Source organism: Uloborus diversus, chromosome 4 (assembly GCF_026930045.1).
Source record: "Uloborus diversus isolate 005 chromosome 4, Udiv.v.3.1, whole genome shotgun sequence".
NCBI lineage: Eukaryota > Metazoa > Arthropoda > Arachnida > Araneae > Uloboridae > Uloborus > Uloborus diversus.
This window is the reverse complement of record NC_072734.1, coordinates 7,617,277-7,639,729: the sequence shown is the minus strand read 5'-3', so window position 1 is coordinate 7,639,729 and position 22,453 is coordinate 7,617,277. Positions and strand designations below refer to the sequence as shown.

At 35.5% G+C, this 22,453-nt stretch overlaps 1 protein-coding gene across 1 annotated transcript; it reads right to left on the bottom strand.

Annotated features, from left to right (window-relative positions):
• Window positions 1–1,794: 1,794 nt before the first annotated feature.
• LOC129219800 (uncharacterized) lies at window positions 1,795–18,247 on the bottom strand. Its single transcript, XM_054854105.1, has 2 exons — window positions 14,620–18,247; window positions 1,795–1,931 (listed from the first exon to the last, which is right to left on the bottom strand). Exons 1-2 carry the CDS (start codon window positions 18,245–18,247, stop codon window positions 1,795–1,797), a joined length of 3,765 nt encoding a protein of 1,254 aa, XP_054710080.1.
• Window positions 18,248–22,453: the final 4,206 nt, after the last annotated feature.

Sequence of the window (22,453 nt, the reverse complement as noted above, 5' to 3'; positions counted from 1 at the left end):
ATTGTGTCAAGTGACGTATATTCTACAATCAGGCGTAAAAAATAAATGAAAAAAAACATCATGATTTCCCTTTCAAACAATGACGATATTAAAATACTTTTAAGAAATTAAATCCAGAAAGATGGATTTAAAATGCGTAACCATGGAAACACAAAATAAAATAAGTTTAAGGAATTAAAATGCGAAAGAAAATGGTTCACAATTTGAATGGAATTGAGATTTCTTCAACTTGATTTAAAAAGGCTTGTAACTTTTTTCTCCTTTCGAGATAAAAGCTTAATTTTTCGACCAAAGGTCGAGTTAGATCTGGAGTAAAAAAGGTCGCTTTTTCAATGGCGTCAAAAAGAAAGCTGTGGGACAATTTCTTCACTTTTTATTGATTTATTTAATGAAGGAAGTAATGCCTAAATTTCAGCTAAGCCTAAAAAAAATCGAGCTAAAAAACGCAAATAACTATCGCTGTAATAAAGTTAGAGCATTGAAACAAATTGCGCAGAAAGCGGAAAATTCTACCCTTTCTTACTATATGTAATATTAATATGTGCAAGTAATTTTTCACCCCCATATTTGAGAATTTATGTGAAAATTGGACGTAAATTGGAATAAAAAAAGAACTATTCATCGAATTTTATTCGAACTGGTCTGCAAACCTTTTCAGGACTTAAAGGAACAAACTGAAAATTTCAGCGAAATCGGTCGGGTAGTTCTCGAGTTTTGCGGGCTCAAACACGGAGACGCTTTTTAGAGATTTCATTTTATACTATGTAGAGATTCTTTAAATTAATAATTGCATTACGTTAGTTTTTATCTTTTAAATATTAATTTTATTGTTACTTTAGCTTAATGGTAGAGTCGATCTCGTCCTTATTTCCCACACTATTGAAAATTGGCTTTGAAACTTTTCTAGTGTGGTGTAAAAGATTTTGTCTAATGCTGAAAAGTTTTTATGGAGTAGAACCAAAATAATTTCAAGCTTTTAAATAGCCCTAACTAGCCCTTGTAAAAGCTCATTTTTCCTCAAAAAGCCCTTGAATACCCCTTGAAAAAAATTTCCAATTTTGTGTACGTACCAATGCGAAGGACCAGAGCTTTTTGTTTTCTTCGTTAAAGCAACGCCTCTTTAATAGTAAATGCCTATCGCATTTGACTAAAAAAGTGCATTCTCCATACATGGTAATAATTCGGAAAACAGCGCTACCAGCGGCCATCCAACGATGACATTGCTATGGCTCTGGATCCAAATAATTCAAATTAGTCTGTTAATTGGTTAATTTCTAAGTTTAAATGCATAAATTAACCAATAATTGTCAATTTCCCCGCTACTAATTTCCAATACCTTCGACAGAAGGCAGTGATCTCTAAACAGTTTTGAGTTAGTTTTTGCTCTATGTTAAAAGCTAGAAAGCGATATGGATTTAATATTACAAGGGCGTTGCCCTAGTAGCACAATCGGTTTTGAGATGGTTGGTCAGCGGTGGACCTTATGGTTGACCAACGGTAGGCAATGTCCGCTTTGGCAACCTTACCCAGCCAACCATTTGACAACAGACCAACGATCTGTTACAGTGCCCAACAATTTCCCAACGATGGCCCATCGAAAATGTTCACGTTTGGCAATACGAAGCCCAGAAACTGTAGGGCCAACGTGGGCTCATAGTTAGTTGCCAACCCACCATTCCCCACCGACTTCTATCGTTAGCCACCGTTGGCCGACGTCTCCCCACCGTGGATGCTACTCGAGTGGTTAAAGCAGGTGTACGACCTTAGTTGAAGAACCCTGATAATGTACATATTTCATTTATTTTGCAGAAATACTTCTTCAAGTCTTTTGGGTACGACAGTGATGATGATGATAAGGACTTTTTCCCTCCTAGCGTCGTTATTCCGAGCCGATATGCGGAGAGAGAATTCATCGATTGTTATTTCAGAGGCTGGTCCACGGTAAAACGTTGCACTGAAACAATTGGTAAATGGATGATGTTTTTCGACAGAACAGAAGAAGACGAAATCACTGGTCTAACAGCTCTCGACGAAGCCTGGCAGAAGGTATCCCTCTTGGGAGAGTTCAGAAGCACTGGTATATATTGTGCTTCATGCTCAACAGCCCGTATAGGTCCTCCTAATAGAACACCAGGTGATGGTGACAGTACCGGAGTCATTTGCTGTTTCATTCCCGATTACACAAACAAAGTTCAATTGAGAAAAGCTGCCGAATGTATCAGACAGAAAGTCGTATACCCACGTCCGATGTACTTCAAAACGGATACGGCCACCAATCTCGGGAAATACAAGCATTTAGGTCATAAATGTATATCGATATATAAACATACTCTCAGCAATAGGCTTTATGAAAGAAGCGAAATTGATCAGATGTGGTATCCAGTTGCTTCAGAGCAAGATATGAGATGATGAAAGGATGATTTAATAAAAATCATTACGATAATTACAAACTTCATGAGCAGGAATCAAAAGTGAAGCATCATTAGGCTATAATGATTATTCTGGACTATACCAATGTTACCACTTCGAAAAAACTATGCCTTTTAAATTAACTGAGAGACGCATCACAGTGAAAATCTGACGGAAGCACTGACTATGTCGGAGGCTTGTTTGGTTTAAACCACGTTGTTTTAAACCATGGCTTAAACCTTTTTTTTTTTTTTAAACCATGTGGGTTTTTTTATATTTATTTATTTGTTTATTTATTTATTTATTTTTTTTTTTTTTGGAGAAACTAAATTTCTTTTCCATAAATTTTACATATGATTAGAAGCATTGAGAAGAGATAAAATGGAAGGAGTGAAGACTTTCATTCATGAAACTAAGACCCCAAGTCACGTGACAGATTAAAAGCAAAGCATTGGAAGAAATCAGGTTCATCTTGCTTGATTCACGCAAAACGTGCCAACCATTCGTCATTGTTGAGTCACATGACCTGGGATCTTGAGTTCAGCTTTTGCTAAACAAGTGATTAGACTTACTCGCTCCGTTTTAATTCCTGCTCTAAGGTTGGAAGGTAATAAGTCCAATTAATGCAAAGTAACCAGCAAAGCTTTGGAGAAAAATTAGAAATTTGCAAACTTTTTACTTCCTTTTGCAAAAAGGAAGTATTGTATTCGCAAAAAAATTTTCACTCAAAAATCAACCTTAATTTCCATTTTGTTCACCCTCGAATGAATGTTGAGCTTTTTTTTTTTCGACTCGACCACACGTGGATAAGTGCCTAGGAACGTACAGGCACCCGAAATATCCATTAGTTACAACGAATTTTCTCGTGACGTCTGTCTGTACGTATGTATGTCTCATAACTCAAGAACGGTATGTCCTAGGAAGTTGAAATTTGATACGTAGACTCCTAGTGGGGTCTAGTTGTGCACCTCCCTTTTTGGTCGCATTCGGATGCTCCTAAGGGGGTCTTTTGCCCCTTTTTTGGGGGAAATCCTTGTTAATTTCGATGTAAACTCAAGTGGTGTTATAATTTGGCGATATATCGCCAGTCTTTTAGTCGCCAACTTGGCGACAAATTGGGCGATTTTTTTTTTTAAATTTTAAATCTGGTTTCAATTTGGCCACTGTAGGAAATATTTAGAGAGTAAATTATTAAATCACATTAAAATTACCATAAATGGGAAAATGACATGAAATTGGAGTAAAAGGAAGTCATGTGAGGCACACATCAGCTCGTTTTTTTTTTTTTTTTTTTTTTTTTTTTTTTTTTTTTTTTTTTTTTTTTTAATGTAACGCAAATTTGCTAAATAGTTTTTCCTTTCTTTCTTAAATCAATGCAACTTTTCTTCTTATTATAAATATAAGAAAGACTAACTATGTCTTTCTAAAATGAGAGAGAAAAAATTCCAAGTAGTTTGTCATCTTTATCCTATTCATTTAATTTTCTTTCGTTTCTCTTTTTCACTTCAAATTAGTTAAAAAAGCACATTTTCACCAAAACTTCATTTTGCTACCTAATTTGCTTAGTTACTTAAGATTTATAGAGGTAAATCAGGTATCATTTAAGCGATCTGTAGTATATATAAATCTAAACGCTATAGAATATTTAAATGAAAAGAAAAACAAAAAGCTTCCCACATTTTTTGGCATCCCCGATAGAAGATGCAGTCAGAGTAAGGAAAGAAAAAAAAAAGAGTCATAAAATTTGTAAAACGGAAAATATCTGTGTAACTCTGTGCCCTTATAACAAAATTTAATGTCAAATTTTCACATTTTAAAGAACTTTTTCAATCCGAATATAATACAAGAATGATGTATGAACTGTAGAATAATAAAAAAAAATAATTTTCAATAGTACAATGTCTTTATTATTGACATATGTCGAAAGAATGGTTTCATTATTTAAATTTGTATTGTAAAAAAATGAGAAATACATAAGGATTGGAAAAAAAATGTAGTAGTACAATGTCTTTATTATTGAGATGTGGCAAAAGAATAGTTTCATTAATTAAATTTGTATTGTAAAAAATGAGAAATACATAAGGATCGAGAAAAAACTTTAGAACTTCTCTTTTTATTTGAGGCATTTAATTAAAAAGTTTTAAAAATATTTTTTAAAGAAATTTTATTCCTAAACGCATTAAACCAAGAGAAATAATGTCTACTACGAAAAACATAATAATTTTCTCAAAGCCTATTTGTATGTCTTTTCAATGATACAGTACGTAAGTTATTACATGATCTGTAACTTTTTTTTAAATCTTTAAACAAAATATGTGTTGGTCTTTTGATTTTAAAAATTATGAAAGTGCATCAGACTTGTGATTCATTTGTAGGTACTGCAAAATGCTTTCCATTCCTTGTGTTTTTGATTTTAATTCCACTTTTATTAATGTACTAGCGGTACCTGCACGGCTTTGCCCGTAGCAGAAAATTAAAAGGTTATTTGGTTCGCTGTATATTTACAAATAATGGATGATGAATTTCTCCTTAATTTGCTATGTTCATTTACCCGCCCATGTTACGGTTCCACGTTATAATTTCGTAATTTATTCGCCCACGTTATTATAATTTGCTCGGTAAAATGTTCTTCAAATTGGAATAGAAATAAAACAAAATTGAATTTTCGAAAAATCGCTTCGAGGTGCTCATCCCTATGCTACGAACTAATTCCGTGCCAAATTTCATGAAAATCGGTAGAACGGTCTAGGCGCCATGCGCGTAACAACATCCGGATATCCAGAGACACAGACATCCAGAAACACATACTTTCTATTTTATTATTAGTAAAGATTTATCGTAGAAAGCTATAATTGTGGATAAATTGGTTTACAATACTTTGCTCTTGGTTTTATAATTATTTCTTAACTCTCACAGTAAATAATTTCTTTGATTATTTATTTGAGCCAAGGTGTATTAAATTTATGATAGTTTTTTAGTAGTTAAAGATTTTCAAACAATATTTCTCCTATAGAATGAGGAAATGAAATTACAAGATTTTACTTTTAGTTATTCAATAAATTATCAAGAAATTAGGTAAAAATGTGAATACTAAACGTTCATTAACAATTAATTCATTAAATATTCATAACATTCCAAAAAATAAAATCGTTCTTCTTACAGAAAATGTTTTAACCAAATAAACTTGTTTAAACCAAAACAACCTAGTTTAAACCAAAAAAACCGGTTTTAATGGGTTTTTTCCTCAGAAAAAAAGTTTTTTTTTTTGATCGACATCGAAAAGTTTCAACAGTATTCCAAATGCTTCTCGAAAATCATAGACTGATATTTTATTTCTTTCATTCACAAATTTTATCATTCAGAAATGAGGGGATACCGTATATTTCAGCCGAATGTACGGGGGCTGTACATTCATTACAAGAAATTATTTACAGGTTACGTTACTACAATAATTTTAGATGAAAGATAATTTAATAAACGCCGAATTTAGCTAGATTACGACAAATTAATCACAAAAATAATTACTATTTACATAATTTGTAACACTATGTAAAAGGAAGCAAAAAGTAGAAGAAACGAACAGTTGGCTCACTTACTACCATCATTTTAAATTGCTATTTATCTGAGTACAAATCATTTTTAAAAAATCTTTAAATCCACCTTATGAAAAAACGAAGGGGTGAGGGGGGAGAGAATAAATAATATAAAACGTATCGATCACAATACCTCGATAATTATTCAAAACTCATAAGCTCTGCAAACAAAATATGCCCTTCAGATGGGAGCCCTTAGGAGTGCAGCAATTGGGGGGGGGGGCGGAAGGAGGGCTGAACACCTTGGAAACCTTGGGTTTAACTGCAAAACCTAATGTTGTAATTTGTGTTCAGAAATAACTTTATGACGAAACTTCCCCTGCTCCAGATGGTTGTTTCTGGTTGGGGGCTGTCCATAAATGTCACTTTTTTTCAACAAATTTAGCCCTCCCCTCACCCCTTTGTCACAGAAATGTCTCAACTCACCCCCCCCCCCCCCTTTCGCCACTTGTCATGCTGTTTTTGAAAAGAATATTTTTGTAAATATTGTGTCATGTCACACATACTGTATGGCGGTGTTTATCGTCACTCCTCCTACCCCTTTGTCACAAACTGTCACAATTTAATGATTCCCCCCTCCCCATCTCATAGCGTGATATCCAGGGCTGTGGAGTCGGAGTCGTTAGAAAATATGCCGACTCCGACTCCGGGCTTTTTTTCTTTCCTTTTCACTGACTCTCCTTGCATTTTTTAAAAACTGATTACCAATTGGTTCGATTACATGTATAAAAAGATACTAATGAGAAAATAACTGCCATTATAGCAATTAGCTAGCTTGAATGCTTACCGAACTTTCTGTAGCCGTCCCCTAGTTTGCTTGCTTTTTAACTTAACTAATAGCAACTGTCAGCAAACGGTTTTGTTGCCTAACATTTTCAAGTAATCACTTTCAAATAAAAATGAAATATAGTGTTTTGTTCGATCTCACTTATAAAATAGTAAAAGAAACGTAACAAATTAGTAAGTCGACACCCGTAGCTAAGGTTGAAACGTTTAAGTGTGATCGGCAAATTCAAAGAAGTTCTGGCGCGAAAGCACGAATCCAAAAGATTCGATGAAATAATCTAATGTTTTTTTCTTTATTAAGACTATTTCTGTAAGCTTGGTTCTCACTAAAAAGTATGGAACAAAATAAGTAAATGATTTCTTGATTACAACACTCAAGAATTGCAGTTAATCTTAAAATCTTCATATTTAGGTTAATTCTAAAGCAGCCAATAAAATTTAAATTAAAAATTTAGCGAAGAAGAAATATAGGTATAGTAAAAGTTATTCGTACAAATTTGTATACCGCCGCGTTTTATGTAAAATTAGCTCCTGACGTATATGTGCCCTATTTTCGTTGAAATTTTTTTGATGAAATATAATTTAAAATATATTCGTGAAAATTTTCAGAATTAAAGTATTTATATTTTTTTATAAACTCTGAAATTAACTTTGAGTGTCATCTACCAGATGGGTGTCACCCGGGGCAAACCACCCCCTCTCAAGAACTTGGATTTAGAAAAAAAGGTTTTTTTTCTCTCAAGTTACAGCTTTCAAAAATTGAAAGCACACGATTTGATCAATATCTATTTGTTAAACATTAAATGGGGGGAAATTACAGATAATCCTTTTTAAAATTTTTAAAAGGGATTTTTAAGTCATCTCACTTTTTAACTCGTAACTATTGGAAAGTTTGATTTTTAAATTGAATTTCTAACGTTGTATGGCGTCTTGGGTTTACAATAAAACACAAAATGGGAAATTTTCATAAAAAGGAAATAATATTTCAATCTGTGTTAAGAGGTTTTCCCCCTTCCCTTGAATGGAGAGAGGGAGTTGAAAAAATACAATTAAAAAAATTAAAAAAAATTCGGAGTCGGAGTTGGAGTCGGAGTCGGGCGTTTCAAAATCCAGGAGTCGGAGTCGGCCATTTTCTTTCCGACTCCGCAGCCCTGGTGATATCTATAGTGAACGGCAGGCCCGTCATAATTTAATAGGGAAAACAACAAAAGACGTAAAAAAATGCCCAATTTCATTATGTTTCTAAAATTCAATGTAGGGGGGGGAGGGCCAACTGACGTCAGTGTCGGATCTAGGTAGGAGCGATCCGGGGCCCTTCTGGGAGGCATGTCCACCCCATTTCTGGTTTTTTTTTTTTTTTTTTTGAGCAATCCGATTGCTTATTGCTTTCATTTGACTGTTTTGGCGTGCTATCATTTTATTTTCCCGCCAGCACCCTCTGCACCATCACCGTCGACCGGCTCCTCACGATGCTGCTCCTATAGCGAAAACCGTCTCCAGGTTGCATCCATATCCTACACACACGCGCATACATACACACACACACAAACACATACACACACATACACCTACACACACACAAACACATACACACACGCATACATACAGACACCTACACATACACACACATATACACACAACTACCCACATACTCATGCATAAGCACACAGACAAAACACATATGCCTACACACACATACACATTCCCTTCCCCCACACACAAAAACACTCATACACACAACTACCCAAACACTCATACCTGCACACAGACATAAACACACATGCCTACTTACACATACACATACCCCACCACACAAACACACATACCCCCCCCCCCACACACACACACATAAACACACACGCCTACATACGCAAACACACTCGTGATTGCGAAAAACATAATTTGAATTCAATAGGTCTAATTTCATTTTTTTTTTTTTTTTTTTTTTTGAGCAATCACGATTGCTTATTGTTCTCACTTGACTGTTTTTGGCGTGTTATCATTTTATTTTCCCACCGCCACCCTCCGCACCATCACCGTCGACCGGCTCCTCACGATGCTGCTCTTATAGCGAAAGCCGTCTCCAGGTTGCATTCATGTCCTACACACACGCGCAATTAGGGTCCGTCTTATAATGCACTTTTTGAAAAAAATTTGAACTTCTTATGGGGCACCCCTTTATTGCTTCCTTTTGATGAAAAAACACCCACTTAAAAGTTTCATAGAATTTGAACAAAATTTAGAGGTTGCTACCAGCGATTAAAATTACCTTCATTGTGAAAAAATAGAGTAAAAATATATTCCCAATTTTCTATTGCAGAATTTGACATCAACATGAAATTGGGTTGGTTAAGGTAGAAACATAACCCAAATGCTTATTTCCGATACATACAAAAAAATAATAAGCATTTCATGGTTGCTATGTTGTGTAATAATGTCAAACAAAAATCATGCAAAAGTTCCACTACGCCTTTCATATCATTGGTTTACAATTTCAGTCTTTTACACTCACCAATATTGTAATTTCTTTCCATTTGTTTTTAGCAATGTAAAATATACAAGCCTTTTTCTGATTGCTACTCATCATCCAAACTATTTGATAGTATCTCTTCAAAAAAAACTTGATGAAAAGACCTTTATGATGAAAAATTTGAATGTTAGTAATGAAATCCTCTATTACTTTTCCTTTGGTTTTAGTTCTACAACATCTGCTGTTTACTGTTTCATTGGAAGAGTTGTTCTTTTAGGTTTCTTTAAGAAAGATACAAAATTGGAGTCAGAGTCTCTTGAGAAATGACACGTAGATGTCAAATAAAATTACTTGAAGCAACAAATTCATTCTTGTAAGTGAAAATGCTTTTCAACAATAAAAAACCATATCTAGATAAACTTTATTACAAATTCTTGTTCTTCAGAATCAGTCGTTACAACAAAGGCTTAAAAAAAAAAAAAAAACTTTCACTTCAGTTTTTAGATTTTTTCATGATTTTCTTTCTTTCAAAATTCCTTCTTTTCACGCAAGTTCTGTTGCCTTTTTAAATAGAGATTTATTTGTTACCAATTTCGCCTTGTCCTCCTAATTTTCTTTCAGTTAGAAATAACTTCTCGCCTGGAAGTGAAATCTTGCGTCAAGTATCAGCAAGAGCAAGGTCAAGCAAATAATCTAATGATTGATTCCAATAATTTTGTTTTTGATTATTGAAATAGAACTGTTTTAATTTTCTTTTTGAGTTTGACTGACAACTTGTATTTCTTTGAGTTGCTAATCAACAGTTAAGAGGTTGAGAGTTGCTTGTGGCTACAGTTAATTAAAATGATTTAATAAAATATGAAATAATTTCAAAGTCAGTAACAATCTAATTTATTACTAATTAAATTAATAACAAAAATATAACATAAATATTTTAATAATCAATGCAAAAAAAAAAATCAAATTTTGCAGCAATGGTAGCAACCTCTAAATTTTATTAAATTTTTATTTTTAAGATATGTGAATTTTTTTTTTCATCCAAAGGAACAAAATGAGAGGGTGCCTCATGAAAAAATAACATCTTCAAAAATAAGACGCACCCTAACGCGCATACATACACAACTACACACACACGCGCACACATACACATACAACTACACACACACACACGCACACCACACACATACATACACACACATACACACACACACAAACATATACACACATACATACACACACACACACAAAAACGTACACACACACATAAACACAACTACCCACACATTCATGCCTGCACACAGACACAAACACATATGCCTACACACACATACGCATACCTCCCCCCCCACACACACATTCATACACACAACTACCCACACATTTATACCCGCACACAGACATAAACACATATGCCTACACACACATACACATGCCCCCTACACACAAACACACATTCCCCCCACACACAAGCACACACGCCTACATACACACGCTCGTGATTTCGAAAAACATAATTTGAATTGTCAAAATTCAAATTAATTTTTCTTTTTTTCCCCGTCGGAACTCGGCAGTAAATCTTGAAGAAAGGTGTGTAAGGGAGACTGTGTCATGGTTTTACCCTGACTCGGCAAAATTGTAGCTCCAGAACTGACGGACGAGCAAACATTTTTTTTAAAAAAGTTATTTTTTGAAGAAATAGAAATTCTGCTATTTCAAGATTTCTTATCAAACGTACTTTTACATCGACAGGGGCGTACACTAGGGGGGAGAAGGGACTCCTGTTGGCCCGAGCCTGAAGGGGGCCTAAGATTTTTAAAATGAGGGGTGGGGGTTATGGTAATATGTAAGGACGTAGGGGTAGATAATATGGAGGGGGCCCGAAAAAGTCATTTGCGACAGGCCCTAAAATGTCTGTGCACGCCCCTGCACATCGAACTCAACTAAAAAGTCACTGTAACGTAAAAAAAAAAAATAATTTGAATTTTGACCTCTTGAATTCAAATTATGTTTTTCGCAATCACGAATGTGTGTGTATGTAGGCGTGTGTGTTTATGTGTGGGGTGTATGTGTATTTGTGTGTAGGGTGTATGTGTATGTGTGTAGGCATGTGTGTTTGTGTCTGTGTGTAGGCATGTGTGTTTGTGTATGTGTGTAGGCATGTGTGTTTGTGTCTGTGTGCAGGTATGAGTGTGTGGGTAGTTGTGTGTGGTGGGGTATGTGTATGTGTGTGTAGGCATATGTGTTTGTGTCTGTGTGCAGGCATGAGTGTGGGCGTAGTTGTGTGTAGGCATGAGTGTGATGAGTGTGTGTGTAGTTGTGTGTAAGTGTGTGTATGTGTAGATGTCTGTATGTATGTGTAGGTATCTGTATGTATGTGTTTGAGTGTGTGTTTGTGTGTGTGCATGTTTTTGTGTATGTGTGTAGGTGTATGTATTTGTGTGTACGCTCGCGAGTGTGTGTGTAGTTGTGTATGTATACGCGTGTTTGTAGCATATGGATGCAACCTGGAGACGGTTTTCGTTATAGGAGCAGCATCGTGAGGAGCCGGTGGACGGTGATGCTGCAGAGGGTGCTGGCGGGAAAATAAAATCATAAGACATCAAAACCGCCAAATGAAAGCAATAAGCAATCGTGATTGCTCAAAAAAAAAAAAAAAAAAAAAAAATTGCTCTTATTCAGCAAATGTTGTCCGGCGATTCGGCAAATTTGGAGACATAGTTGCAATGTTGCAGTTTTTCAATGCTCAACTGGTCCCTTTCTATAAGATGTGCAAATACATATTTTATCATTCAACAAAATTGGGAGTTCCATTCGGCAAATTGAGAACTTCTGCGCTGCTCAAAATTTACGTTTGGAGCGTCCCTGAACTCAAACTTGAGTTATCCTCCAATAACTGCTTGTTGTAGGTCATATGACACTGATTTCTAAGAGCACGCAGGCCTGTAAACAGGTCAGTATTCGAGTCTCCCCGACAGACATCTGCTGAGAAAGCAGAGCGAGTTATCTTATCTCTTCAATCAGTGGCGTAGCTAGACCCGACTTTCGGGGGGGGTTACTTCTTTTATATATATATATATATATATATATATATATATGTGTGTGTGTGTGTATATATATATATATATATATATATATATATATATATATGTATATATATATATATATGTATAATCGCTTGGAATTTTTCCTTTTCTTTTTTTTTTCTTTCTCTTCTCTCTTCTTTTTCTCTTTTTTTTTTGAGACTAACTTTTCGGGGGGGTTTTGTCCCCAAAACCCCCCCCTTAGCTACGCCCCTGTCTTCAATATCGCTCGTGTTGAGTTTCAGGGTGAACATTTTCAAATTCTGATAAACAAAATGGTTGCTTTTTACTTCCTTTTACAAAAAAGGAAGTTTAGTAGACTCCCGATTATCCGCGAATTAATCAACAATCACGAACATGTATTTTCGCAGTAAAAAGCGAATACCAGTGTCTGTTTTTCTTTTTTTTTTTTTGAAAAATTGTAAATTTACACTCAGTTGTTTTTGCTTGATTGATTGATTTGATTTAATTTTATTATTATTATTATTATTATTATTATTATTATTATTGTGCGTTCTTCATCGTACATACACTTGTTTGTTATTGATGTTAAGTCCTGTTGTGCAAAAATACAAAACATTTGTACTGTACTCTATATATATATTTATTTTCACTGTTTGCAGAAAGTGTTATGCATCAATACAGTTAAGAATTTGAGATAGGACAATTTTTACCTGATTTGTCCCCCATTTTAGTTTTTTCACTTGTGCCACCCAATTCCGCGGATAATCGGGAGTTTATTGTATTGTATTCGCGAAAAAATTTTCACTCAAAAATCGGCCTTAATTTCCATTTGTCTCACCCCCGAATGAATGTTGGGTTTCTTTTTCGACCCGACCACACGTGGATATATGCCTAGGAATCTACAGACACCCGAAATATCCATTTTGACGACCCCCGAGTTAATTACAACGAATTTTCTCGTGACGTCTGTATGTACGTATGTATGTGCGTATGTGTGTATGTATCTAGCATAACACAAAATCGGTATGCTCTAGAAAGTTGAAATTTGGTACGTAGACTCCTAGTGGGGCCTAGTTGTGCACCTTCAATTTTAGTTGCATTCGGATGTCCGTTAGGGGGTCTTTTGCCCTTTTTTCAGGGGAAATCATTATTAATTTCGATGTAAACTCAAGTGGTGTTATAATTTGTCGGACACTTGGCGATACATCGTCAGTCTTTTGGTCGCCAAGTTTTGTTGGTGTTTTTTTTTAATTTGGTTTCAATATGGCCACTGTTGGTGATATTTAGAGAGTAAACAATTGAATCACATTAAAATTGCCAATAATGAGGAAATGACATTAAATTAGAGTAAAAGGAAGTCATGTGATGCACACATCAGCTCGTTTCCTTTTCTTTTAACAATCCTGCAAATTTAAGGCAAGTTCTTTGTCAGTTTGGTCGGCGGGCCCCTCCACCCCTCGAATTCGCAAAATTTATACTACTCCGATTTTGAGCCGGGCCCCTAGTTTTCGACTTGGCTGACATGACCTCTCGTCAACCCTGCAGCGTAAAATAATATTCGGTAACAATATGTATATCTTAATATATAAAAATCAATGTCCTAAGATAACATATATATACTAGCATTCCCGTACCCGGCATTGCTCGGGTAATGGAATTAGCTGGGGAAAACAGTGTTTGGTGCACCTAGTAACTAAAATCTCCTATAATAATTACTTATTACCTATATTTTTCTAATTTTGGGAGGGTCCCGGGGCCCCTGGACTCCTTATATATATGCCCTTGGCCTAAACCGATCCTTAGCTGTCATTAACGATCATTTTAAAGTATTGATTTTCTTTTAAAACGCAGACCATCCACATTTTATTGTTATGCCTGTGTGTTTAAGCAAGAACTTCTTTGTATACAACATTTTTGGGGGTTTTTTCTGGTGCTAAAATTATTAAACTGCTTGATGAACTGACTCTGGAGCAAGCTACATAAAATTGGCCGTGTGAAAAACAGTCTTCTCTTAAATCGATCCCTGCTACTTTTAACGTCTGCCCTTGCGACTTATTAATGGTTATTCCAAAGCAAACTTTTACAGGAAACTGTACTCTTCTAAATTCAAAAGGGTAGTCCGTCGGAATTAACGGAATGCGGGGTATTAAAACCAACTCTCCTCGAGCACATCCAGTCATTATCGTAGCTTCGATTACATACTTATTAAGTCTAATCACTTGTAGTCTGGTGCCATTGCATAACTTTGGTGGACTAAGGTTTCGTAGTAGCATTACTGGTGTTCCAGCTTTCAGGTGAAGTAGGCGAGGTGGAAAACCTGGAGGGTCTAAGGTATTAAGAAACTCTTTTGGATACTGCACTGCATCATCACGATTTGTTGTTGTATCAAAAGATTTGTAGTAAATATCTTCTCCACTAAACGACTTCAATAAGATGCTGTTGACTTCTGCGGCTGTATCATTTTTTGGAGATAAGATGGCACGCTCGCACAACCATTCAATGGGCTTATTTTTTATATCAGCAACATCAGGATAAATCTTGGCGATGAGATCTGGCAATTCCGTGACTACCGTAGCGAGTGCGTGGAGTATAATAATTTTGCCAGAACATTCAGGATATAATCCGTCTCCTATTTTAAGGAGAAGATTAGAAAACAATTCCGCTGACGCATCTCCATGTAAATGAACTCTCATATTTTTACTCAAACGAAGTTTCTGCACTTTAGGCCATAGATACGACGATTTGCATGCGTTAACTTCATTTGCACGTGTTCCTCTAGGTACAACCGGTAATGTTTGCCGAAAATCTCCTGCTAGTAGAACAGTTACTCCACCCATTACTTCCTCAGAATTTCTTAGATCTTTGAGAGTTGCATTAAGAGCCTCGAATCCTGCTTTATGAGCCATAGTACTCTCATCCCAGATAATGAGTTTACAATCACGTAAAACCTTAGCCAAATTACTCTGTTTTTTAATATTGCACGTAGGATTCTCTGAGTAATTGAGGTTAAGGGGTAATCTAAAAGCAGAATGAGCTGTCTTTCCACCCTCCAATAACGTTGCAGCTATTCCAGATGATGCAGTTGCCAAGGCAATGCCTTTATTGCTTCTGACCTTTGAAAGAAGTAAACTTAAGAGCAATGTTTTTCCAGTGCTACCAGGTGAATCCAAGAAACATATTTGGCCTGTACCAGACTCGAGGCTGTTGAGGACCTTTTGAGATACGCTGGACTGTTCGCCTGTTAGAGAGGCTTCAGCATTATGTACTTTGTTCTTCAAATCTTCAAGATTAAAATTTGTTTCTCGCATGTATTCTCTGTTTTGCAAATTAGTCTCAAATCGCTCAGGCTGAGGTAAACCATACTCCATTAAGCGCTGACCTCCCAGAGTCTGAACACTGTCTTCAATCAGAATCAAGCATTGGTTGTACGCTTTGTCCTTAGTTGAAAGAGCGGAGTCTTGCAGTTGTCTTTCATGCTGAAACTGGATGTCTTCTGAAAAACTGTCCTTGTACTTTTCCCAAAGGCTTCGTGGATCAGAGGGATGACAAAATACCAAGATCACTGAAAAAAGTTCTCGCAGTTTGAATGATGAGCTGCTTAAAATAGCTTCCTCAATAGTGTATTGCCACTGTTTATCATCCTCGAGCAATCTCATTGCCATGCATGCAGCTTTGAATGTAGGGTATTCAACATTGCTTACAGTTTTTAAATAAGAAAAAGATGTTGGACCTCTAACATGATGGAGGAGGAGGCGTAGGTGGTAACACTCAACATTGTTAGGATGAATTGTGTAAACGCGTCCTAAAGCAGAATCTTTCTTTATCCCTGGCCATTGATCAATATTCTCTCCACGCCTACGTCTTGTAAACTTCTTACTCTGTTGCCACACATAATACGAGGGAACTTCAACATACAGAAGTGTTCTGGCAAACTCATCAATTTTGCAAAGGTTGAAGAATGCCGAAAGTGTTGTCTCTGGAGGTTTTACAACTTTGTTATGAATATTATGTGCGGTGAAGTAAACACGTTGGCCATTTTCCAGATGCACAGCAAGATGAATTACTGCAGGGTATCTCTCATGAATAGGAAATCCCAATATTTTCCACACTGCTTCTGAACTGCTGATATATCTGCCAGATTCGTATATCTCTATCTCATCAATATCTTTATCATTCTTTAAAATGAAGGCTGCTTGATCATTTCCTTTAGTGATGTATTTGCAAACATACTTTATGGATTTTACGGAATTCGTTATCACAACATTGATATGAGATTCAAAAGTACGCAACAAAACGGAATTGTATGGTACAACCCATCTGTTATCTAACTGAAATCCTTTAAGATTAACTGTGAAACCACCGTCCTCTGGAGTTCTCCTACGATACAAAGGATAACCATCTTGTCCCCTCTGCGTTTCTTGGACGAAAGAGCGAGGATATCGTTTTGTGCAGCAACCATCTTTCATGCAAGGAGAAAATGTATTTACACTTCCGCATGGCCCATGAATCATATTAGCCTTAACAATATCATAGAGAAGGGGATCACGATCAACATCTGGAATTTCAGCACACACAACTTTATCAACCATATCAGCAGTAATGGCTTCTTCCAGCCACAGCAGGCAATGAATATGGGGCAACCCTCGTTTTTGCCACTCTACAGATAACATGTGACACCGAACTTTACCAAAAACTTGTCCTTTAACTATAAGATCCATAAACTCCTTCACTTTCATATGGAAAACTCTCGCAATGATGTCATGACGTTGATAATGCTTCTGTCCGGGATACAATTCTCGCTGAATCTCTTTCCATTTTGGGTTACACGTGAAAGTTATAAATAAATCTGAACTTCCATAATGACGTACATGTGACATGGCATCTTGAGCTCTTTCGTGCATGTAACGGGGTCCACCGATAAACGATGATGGTAATACCACTCTCTGTCCTATTTGATCAGCGTCATACCTTCCTACTTCATCTCTTAAATGATTGTATTCCTCTGATCTCAGTTTGCTTTGATTGTATTTGAGAAAATTCAGTTTTTCAGTTTCTATCTTAGCATACTCATCAACTAAGAATTGACTTAGAAGAGCACAGTAGCGTAGCAGATAATTTTCTTCTGTATCTCGTAACATTATACGCCAGGAATAAAACTGAGCTGCAGAAACAGTTTTCTTGGCAGGTAATTTAGTAGTACGCCCCAACTTATCAGCAGTATCTTGCTGAAGTACATCAACTGAATATCCATCTTCCCCATAGCAAAACATGAGAGGATATTGCAGGGCATCATATGCCCTGTGGAGTTCGCTTATTCGTTGCTGTTTTGCATTGCGGCTTTCAAGGATGATGTCTCTCTGCTGAAACTGCTGTCCTACAATCACCAGAGCCACCTCGTTGGCTGATGGTGCATTGAAACGTCCTTTATGTGCATTGGCAGGCATACGATCTGCGTGAATCATTACTTGAAAATTTCGACACTCAAGTGGCACCTTATCTAACGCAGTTTTTAAGTCCTTGATGTAATTATTTACTTCATGCAGCATATGTTGAAGTTGCTTTACCAAGTCTGGCTTGACACCAGGATAGTTGTGTGACCTTATGTGAGCTTCTTTTTCATCATCACCTACGAAATATACCTGTAAGAATTGAGCCTGTTGCTCTGTTTCTGGGAGCAAACTTCCACACAAATGATAAACTTGTCCTTGAACTTTGAATGTTGGCATGAAACCAGTCTCCTTAATTTGCTTGGCTCCAAACGATGTCATTTGAAAACATCCGTTGTATTGCCGAATACGATCAATAAAATGGCGGTGATCTGGATGATGGCCCATGAGCAAACTATACAGTGGTTCTGGTGGAGGTGGTAGTGGTGGAAGCTGTACTTTACCCCCGCTGCAGCACAAACCTGGGCTTTCACGTTTAAACTTTTTTGCATGGCACATTGGGCATTTATTGTCCATAGTACCAATATCATTTTCATATTCTATATTACAATCATATGCAAAACCTGAGTAGGTTTTCGTGTTCCATGGACGTAAACGGCGTTCAGTTCGTAAACCAGGATTTTGTTTCTCATAATTTTTTTGAGCAGATCTCTGAGCTTCTGGGCTTTTGTTTTTATATTTTTTGACTGATGCAGCTAAAGTTTCTGGGTGACTTGTTTGATATTTCTTGACAGCAGCAGCTACAGCTTCTGGGTGACTTGTTTGATATTTCTTGACAGCAGCAGCTAAAGCTTCTGGGTGACTTGTTTGATATTTCTTCACAGCAGCTAAAGTTTCTGGGTGACTTTGTTGATATTTTTTGACTGCAGTTTTCAACTGCTTTTTCCGTGTAGCATTTGAAAATCTGGCTCGTCTTTTTTTTTTCCTTTTTTCCTTAGTGTTTTCAAAATCAGTGGTATTATGAAGTGATTCTGTGTTACTTTCAGAGACTATACTGGCTTCATTTACCGGTATGTAAACATCAAAGTGTCCATTCGAAAGATCACCACTAAATTTCAGTCTTCTCACCGGAAAAGTGTCATTTCCAAATTTTGCATAAAATTTGCCTTCAAAATAAACTTCAAATAAGAACTGAAAAATGTCTCCAGCAGCGAATAATTCACAGAATCCACCAAAAACATGAACCTGCGACATATCCACTAAGTAATCTTCGGAGCTTTCATAATTATTACCGTGTTTATCACGTGACATAATAGAAAATTGATCCCAATGATTATAAACGTAATTAACTATGGTAGCACGAATTTCATTAAACATAGCTTCACTATTATACAATAAAAACGAAAGAGATCGGAAAAGACATGCACCATCACCTGTAATATTAACGACATGATGAGGAAGAATAGTTCCGTTCACATTGATGTGCTCCATCCTCAATGAGTTTTTAAAAAAGTAAGTTTTATTATAAAATCAAACAAAATAACAAATTAAACCTTTCTAATTACATTTGCAAGAAACAAATGATGTTATTTAAAAAATAAAAATTGAATAGCAAAACAGCTTGCCAACAAAATTTACACAGAGTAAGAAAAAAAGGGTCCGATCTGTAATACTGAAAGTTATATGCGAATTATTTGACTTAAGAAAAGCCTCGAAGAATCATGTGAGAAACAAAAACAATATCAAATTTATAGTTCGCTATCGACCAAAAGTTGAGATGAAGTACTGAATAATGATTTGAATGGAGGAAAGCCTTCGAAAATAAGGGATTTGAATTTTAATTACAGGTTTTAATTTCGCAGAAATTGAGGGGTTTTAATTAATTTCTCCCGAACTAATTGAGATTTCGAAAAATCCTTTCTTAGTGGTTACTTTCGTAATCATGCGGACATGCCTGCCAAATTTCAAGTCTGAGGTATCAGCGGTTTCGGCTGTGCGTTGATATATATATATACATATATATATATATATATATATATATATATATATATATATGTATATCTTAATATATAAAAATCAATGTCCTGAGATAACATATATATAGACATATATATATATATATATATATATATATATATATATATATATATATATATATATATATATATATATATATATATATATATATATATATATATATATATATATATATATATATATATATATATATATATATATATATGTCTATATATATGTTATCTCAGGACATTGATTTTTATATATTAAGATATACATATATATATATATATATATATATATATATATATATATATATATATATATATATATATATATATATATATATATATATATATATATATATATATCAACGCACAGCCGAAACCGCTGAAGCTTCAGACTTGAAATTTGGCAAGCATGTCCGCATGATTACAAAAGTAACCACTAAGAAAGGATTTTTCGAAATCTCAATTAGTTCAGGAGAAATTAATTAAAACCCCTTAATTTATGCGAAATTAAAAACCTGTCATTGAAATTCAAATCCCTTATTTTCGAAGGCTTTCCTCCGTTCAAATCATTATTCAGTACTTCATCTCAACTTTTGGTCGATAGCGAACTATAAATTTGATATTGTTTTTGTTTCTCACGTGATTCTTCGAGGCTTTTCTCAACTCAAATCATAATGTTTCTGTCTTTTGCTTTTATTTTTTCAAAACTAGAAACGAAGTTTTTAAGAACATCATCACAGGCGGACTATTCTTTTGAATTTAGAAGAGTGCAGTTTCCTGTTAAAGTTTGCTTTGCAATAACCATTAATAAGTCACAAGGACAGACATTAAAAGTAGCAGGGATCGATTTAAGAGAAGACTTTTTTTCACACGACCAATGTTATGTAGCTTGCTCCAAAGCCAGTTCACCAAGAAGTTTAATAATTTTAGCACCAGAAAAAAAAACTAAAAATGTTGTATACAAAGAAGTTCTAGCTTAAACATAGGTATAACAATAAAATATGGATGACCTGTATTTGCAAAGATAATCAATACTTTAAAAGGATCGTTAATAACAGTTAAAGATCGGTTAAGGACAAGGGCATATATATATAAGGAGTCCAGGGTCCCCGGGATCCTCTCCAAATTAGAAAAAGTTATAGGTAATAAGTAAATATTATAGGGGATTTTCGAAATTAGGTGCACCAAGCACTGTTAACTCCTGCTAATTCCATTACCCGAGCAATGCCAGGTACGGGAATGCTAGTAATCGCTAAAAATCGCCATTAGGGACCATCCACAAATGATGTCGCACTCAAAGCCGCCCCGAACACAAATATTTTGGGAGGGCGGAAATTTTCAATTGGCCGAATGGAGCTTCAAATTTCGCCAAATGATGATAATTTGGCCCAACAGAACTGCAAGTTTCGCCGGACGATGATACATTTGCCGAACCGTAAGACAAAATTTGCCTAATAAAGAAATTTTTACGAGGTCACGGTGACACTCTTGGCTACACTTCGAGTCAGGGATTCGTGACATTGTGACAAAGAGGAGGGCGGGGGTAGCAAGAAGTGTGACATCACAATGTTTTATAACAACATGCTTATGGGAAATAGCTTGACATGTGACAAAGGGAAGAGAGGGGTAAGCTGAATTGTGGCACCGACAGGGGGGAGGGGGGTCAAAATGAATGGAAAAAGTGTAACATAATTTACGGACACTTCCTTCCCTAAATTCAATAACGTTACTTTGAAATTCCACTCTAAGTTGAAAATCTTTTAGGTTTCTAAACAATAAGATGTTCTCAGTAGCTTGCAGCCTGTTCTTTGATGTCCTGTCATAAACCAAAAGAGAGTAATTTTCATTGTTCAGGGTGTTTTCGATTTAAGAAAAAAAAAACCTATTTTTTTCACAGGTGCTTAGATTTATTGCATCATGTTGTTGTGCATCTGTTTATAATAGAGCTGCTTTCTAAATAGGGGCTTAAGATATATAGGGGCCTTAGCTTATAAGGTTTAAATAGCAAGATAAACAATTAGCTATTTGCATTTCTAAAATTAAACATTTTTATGGAGCCAATTTACAACAGGCAACATGCAAGCGACGGCAACGGGCGGGAAGGTAAACGAATATGCATGGGCGGATTTATGGGGGGGGGCGGAGGGGGGCAACTTTTTAGAGCAATTTTGAAGTCGGTTCTATTTTTTTTTTCAAAATTTTTTTATTTCATTCTTTTTAGTGTAAATGTAGTATTTCAGATAATAAGAAGTTACCATCACGAAACTTCACATTTTTTTCTTAAAAATGCTCTATAAAAAAAAAAAAAAAAAAAAAAAAAACTATTGACACGCGTTAAACTTTAAGCGATTGGCACTAAAAACTTATCTTTGTTCCTCTCTAGAAATCATGTGTAGTTAATTTAATTATAACCATTTAAGTATTATGTTTTTCCTAACTAATTTACATTCCACAGCATCTAAGTTGCTCATGATGCAATTCTGTATTTTCTTATTACTTAGCCCCGATCATCTGTTATCGGCATAGGTGATAACGATAAAAAAATACTACAGAGTAGTTGAGTCAAACCTAATGGTAGCATTGTGAAGGCTAAGCAGATCCTAATCACTGCATCACCTCGCTTCCAGGTTAGGTTTACCCCTACTATGGAGCAATAGCACTGAAGAAAGGAAGATTTTGATAATTCACATAGGGTTACTATAAATCAGCAGGGTTACTAAAATAAAATTATTTACGC